General features: G+C 35.7%; 1 protein-coding gene across 1 annotated transcript; it reads right to left on the minus strand.

The window, feature by feature from the left end:
* Nucleotides 1–222: 222 nt before the first annotated feature.
* LOC102584633 (uncharacterized) lies at nucleotides 223–5062 on the minus strand. Its single transcript, XM_006350593.2, has 4 exons — nucleotides 4507–5062; nucleotides 2359–3002; nucleotides 1428–1618; nucleotides 223–890 (listed from the first exon to the last, which is right to left on the minus strand). Exons 1-4 carry the CDS (start codon nucleotides 4958–4960, stop codon nucleotides 515–517), a joined length of 1665 nt encoding a protein of 554 aa, XP_006350655.1. The 5' UTR covers nucleotides 4961–5062; the 3' UTR covers nucleotides 223–514.
* Nucleotides 5063–5870: the final 808 nt, after the last annotated feature.

Consider the following 5870-nt stretch of genomic DNA (forward strand, 5'->3'; position numbering starts at 1 on the left):
TAATATATGGTATAAAATACTAAAAATGGTAATATATGTAATTGTTTAAAAGTAAAGATAATATTAGTATATATAGTAGTGATGTATGTCTTATAAGGTAGTTTATCATTTAATTAAATCTTATATTTATTAAACTTAAATGATTAATTCAATTGTATTAGTTCATAATATTTATTTGAACTAATATAGTTTAAATCCAATATAATCTCAATCAATTTTTTAAAATAAATTTATATCCAATAAAAAAATTTGAAAAAAAAAGAATAAGAATTTGGAACAACTAACAACACTTATGCAAACAGCTACACTATTTCACAACTAACATTTAACAACCGCAACTACATTTCGTAACGAACTATCATTAGCTTCAAGTGACACAGCTTTGTATTACTTATCATACACAGCTGAACTTATATTTGTCACAGCACTTTTTATAATAGCTTGATAAACTGAACGAACTGATAATATGTTCTATTTCGAGTCCTGGTAAAAAGAAGGAATGAGTGAATACTCCTCATGGCCAATCAGAAGGTCTCTTGACTTCACGGAGTTGGACTGAATTCTGAAAACAATGGAAGAAACCAAAATGAGGGAATCTCTCATACCATGTTTCTTCGTTTACATGAGTGTCCCAGTGCTCCCCATCGCTGCTCTTTCCATACTTGTGCACCCATCCTGAACCATTGTGGCCCTCTCCCCAAGTACGATTCCAACGTTCTCCATGTTTTCCTGCCCACCATGTCTCCCCTTGCTTCACGCCATGTCCATTTAGATCAAAGTTCTCGTCCCATTTATCACCCCATTTTGACCAACCATCTACTTCAAAGCGCTCGGCCCATTTATCAGTATATTTTATGCTGCCGCCTTTTCCATCATACTTCTCACCCCACCTGCCAAATGGATTTGCACCATACTTGGTAAGGAAACCCTTAATATATAATATGAAGATCGTTTGTATTATAGAAAATATAAGCATCCCAAAGTTCTAAAAGTTGGCAAGCATGCTCCAACTCTGCCACTCTCATGGCCAATGATAAGTGTACGACAGAATTCAGGAGAAACAATCTCAGAGATGGCAGGGTATAGCTTCTTTTTTATTCTTTTGACAGGTGAGAGATGGCAGGGTAAGCTTTCATTTCATACCAGGTTCATTACAAGAAAAGTCTACTCAAACTTCAGCGCTTCAAACATCAAACTTTATGGAAGAATGCGACAGTACCCTCTGACTGGAATAGTCAGAAGATGTGGAAGTTCAAAAACAACAGAGGATGCCAGAGAAATGCTTCCAATTACCAAAAGAAGAAGTAAATGACTACTGAAGAAAGAAAAGATGGTTTCCATAAATGGTAAAATCAATGCTAGTTACGTGAGTGCACATATGAACTAAGAGTTTTAACTTGGAAAATAGAATACGAAGATCTTATTACCTTTCATGCCAAACATGAGCATGACCAGCATCAAGGGGTGTATTTGGATCAATGCTGCACCACTTATGGGCCCATTTCTCCGCTTGGCCACCAGCACCATAGTGCTCCCACCATTTCTCATGCCACTCCTCACCTTTATTATTCCTTCCCCACTTATCTGCAGTTTTCTCCATGTGGACAAGCCCACCACTCTGCACAGAGCCACAATAAAGAGAAAATAAGAGAAGATACACAGTGTGTCTCAGGATAGATAAAGTTATCTCATAGTTTCTCAAACCCCATTCATAGGCCATTTTTCCAAGAAACAACGATTGCAAACCAGAAGTATATATACAGCAGCACATTTCTTCGTCATTTAGAATGTTAGGAATGGAAATTTCACACAGAGATAAGAAGACAGAAAACAAGAAAAAGAAGAAACAGGAGCACATATACAATGTTCAGTTCAATAGCATTTAGTCACCCAGAAGAGGGTGGTAAAAAACACCATCATATTATCACGACTATAATTATACTATGATTCAACTCTTCACCAATCAAGCAAGCGACCGACGATTGCCATCAATGCCTGAAGTATAGAGACTTGGAAACATTAATTTCAATGATTTTGTTAAAGTCAATATTTTCTAGTGCTTTTCTGTAGTTCAATAATTAGAAAATAGGCGTCGTTAGATCACACCTTGTCTCGCCAAAAGCATCTAAGAACTTTAAGGAAAGAAGTTATGACAAAGGAATTTTACATTCTCTATTTTTTCAATGTTTTCCTCTATATACCCACCTCCCCGGCTTCTTTCTCTTTAAATCTTCCTTCTTCTCACTTCAGTCAGCTAATAGAAAGCAGTATTGCAGTTAAACTCATAAATTCTAGAACAATAATTAACACAAAAGAGAACTTATGAGTATCATGATGATTAAGAACAGGAAGTCTGACCTGCCACATTGATTCTTTCCAGAACTCATGCCATACATTTCCAGCAGCATCTCGTCCTGACTTCTCAGAACCTAGTTCCTTATGACCAAATTCATCAGCAGCTTCCCAATACTTGTCTTCCCATTCAACAGTTTTGTCAGCACTAATGCCCCTGGTTAGCGTCCACTTGCAGACCACCCCATCAGGTCGTCGTTCAGTCCCGGTCTCCTTCCACCATCTTGATCCATCAGGACTGATTCCCTCGGATGATGCCTCGTTTTCCTGGTGAAGGGCATAAGCTGCTTCTGCTGCATTTGCAGAGAACAGAATGCCAAGTTCACGTTCCTCCACCTGGTGAGGTATCTCAGGTGTTGAGCTGGAATCTTCCAAATTTTCAACCTCCAAATGTGACTGAAGCGGTGGAAGAGGAGGACTATGTTTTCTATCAATCGTAGCACTCTGAAATGGGATAGATAGAAAATCTGGAGATCGTTCTTTCTCTATAACAGGGCTTGGTGGGTCTGGAGACAGAGAGACATCTGACTTCATCTGAATGTCATCAAAAGAACTGTCTGAAGGAGGTGTCCAGGACCAGAAGCTTGGACCTGGTGTTCCCATCATAGTTCCAGATCGAGGCACAATGGAAATGACATTTCCCGTCGCTCCTGATCAAGAACAAAGATCATGATTGAGCCACTGTATAATAGCACTGGAGTAGAAGATTGGAGAAAATAATATCTCAATACTCAAATTTGTGGAGTGCAACTACCATACATAAGAAAACATTACAGCTAAAAGATATATATACTTGTGTACGGCAACCTCATAGAACAATTGGATTAAAGTTCGACGTAGTGTATTAATATCTTGGAGAGCAAGACAGATCCACTCTATTCAAATTTGAGATGGAAGATGCTTTATCTATTAGAAGCACTTCAATTATGCTGCACAAAGAGGAACTATACAGAGCTTTTTTTGATAAGATAAGGTAAAATCATTAAATGTGTACCATTAAAGTACAGAGATACGGAATATGGAATCATAACAGAGCTATAATAGCATAATGAAATGAGATCAGAGGTTCTCCTTGAACCATTAAAGGCCATAATTCTTGAAAGGATAAAAGGTGTTTTCAGCAGTGTAAAGGGAGATAATACGGAAAAGGAGGAAGGGTAGCACAAAGCATAAAAGGTTCTTGTATTTCATTTTACTCATCCAGATGGGCTTGGGATGTTGACGATAGCCTTTTACTTTACACTAATGAGGCAAAACACTTGGACACTGAAAGAAAAAAAATTAGGCTCACTCGAAGTTCCATGTCAATCAAAAGCTTATTTGTGTTTATTTCCAGGTAAAGACCGCAAGCTGTTCCCGTCCCTTGGCAATGCCAACCATCGCAAGCTTATTTGTGTTTATTTCATTGGAACCAAATGTTTCTTGAATCATGTCACCCAGAAACATCATCATTATCCTTGTCTTACATCCAACCAACAGAACAACACAATAGGAGTCGAAAGAAGAAATGGTAACTCGTATAGATCAATTCTCAACAAATTTCAGAATAGATATGCAAACATCAAGCAAACGTGTATAGACTTATGGAAGTGTTACTCATTGAAAGAACTTTATTGAGAACATAATCAAGTGCCCTGCATCCAATCCAAGTTTAAGATAATCTCCATGACCACAACTAATAAATACACATCCCAACATGGACGATAAAAATTCCTCCAGATCTCGAAAGAGAAATCTATCAAAAAAGGGAAAACATCTCCAAGTATCAGACAGGAGTATGTCATATAGCCATTTATCTTTAACTTCTTTTTCCCTTGTACACACTTAAGTAGTCCCTGGAGCCTTTCCCTTCAAGCCCTCAAGAAAAGGCAACAAATCATTCACTTCCTAACTACAGGATCAATGTCGTAAATCACGACTTGATATTCTAGACCAAGAGCATAATAAAAGCAATGTTAACATTACAAACAATTCTATCACACTGAATTTATACACTTTTCTAACAAGCAGTTCTTCTATATCCATTTTGTATTAAAAATAACTGATAACCATAGGCACCAGTTATAAACATTTTTACAATTCTTTTGATTTCTGTGTACATATAATCTTAAAGATTTGATAAGAGGAAAATAATGAAAGAAGAAAGGAAGTTACCTTGTTTGTTATTTTTATCAGCCTCATCATCGTCCTTTCGGGGCAATGGATTCTCCTTAATCAATGCTTTGGCGGCAGCAAGGGCAGCAGCAGCACGATCAATGATCTGCATACTTTGAACTTTATCTCTTTCTTCAGGAGAAACTTGAAGAATCTTGTTGAATTCCTCGGTCTTCTTCTCCAATATCTCAGGGCTTTCTTCCACTTCAGGAGGAGCAATGTTCTCAGCTATTCTTTTGAACTCAGCTGACTTTCTCTCACGTTCCATTGCTCTCTTCCACATTTCCAAGAATGAATCTGAATCTGTAGCTTTGATTCTTGAATTCTTCCTTCTCCTTTCTGTTACTACTTGCCATTTTCTGGTCGAAACGGAAAATGGGTATTCTACTTTGGGTTCACCGGAGCTTGCCGCGACGACGCGTGAGTGAGTAGTTGCCGGGAAACGAGTCGCCATCGGACTTCGAGTATCGTAATTTCTGCGCTCTGTTTGCAGTCTGCAGAGCAAAAGAGAAGTCGATTTTGATTACTGTGAGTTGTAATTTTGGGATTTTCAAACATTTATAGTAAGCTTTTGGAGTATTTCTCCATCCGTCCACTTTTTAAATGTCATTTTTTTTTCTACAATCAAATTATAAGAATTTAACTAATATTTTATAATAAAAAAATTATTATATTAATACTGTTAAAAATTGTAATTTAGAGTACTTTTTATATAATTTTAAATATTTAATTTAAAAAAAAATATCAAATTAATGTAATAGTCAATTTAATTAATTTTTAAAGTTAAATTAAATTATACTAATTTAATATTTTAAACAAAAAATTTAAATATTCAAATTAATATAATGAAAAATACATAATAAATTCTTAATCAAAATTTTTATAATTTAATTCTAAAAAAGGAGAACGATAACTAAAAGTGGAGGAAGAAATACTTTCTTTTGGGAAGATAAAAAAGAATTATAATAAAGTTTTCTTGAAATTGAAGGAAGGTTTTTGATGCTGTCTCTTAAAAGAAATTAAAACAGAAAAAGAAAAAGAAAAAAAATCAAAATATTTTTGAGAAACGCGGCCAGGATTGCATCGACATATGAATTATGATAAGATTTAGACTAATTTTTTTTTTGAGAAAAGATATAAAGTCACCACTAAAGTTATTTCGAATTTTCATAAAGACGTCTTAACTTAGAGGGCATCCTATTACCCCACAAAAGTATTGAATATCTTTCTAAAATGACTATTTTGACCCATTTTCTCTACTGTGAACAGACGCGTGGTGCTCACTCTTTTTATTAATTTAATTTAAATTAATTTCTTCAAACCCAACCCGACCCAAATCGTTTCAAAAAAGAAAACTCTTGTTC

This window comes from Solanum tuberosum, unplaced genomic scaffold (assembly GCF_000226075.1).
Source record: "Solanum tuberosum cultivar DM 1-3 516 R44 unplaced genomic scaffold, SolTub_3.0 scf00125, whole genome shotgun sequence".
NCBI lineage: Eukaryota > Viridiplantae > Streptophyta > Magnoliopsida > Solanales > Solanaceae > Solanum > Solanum tuberosum.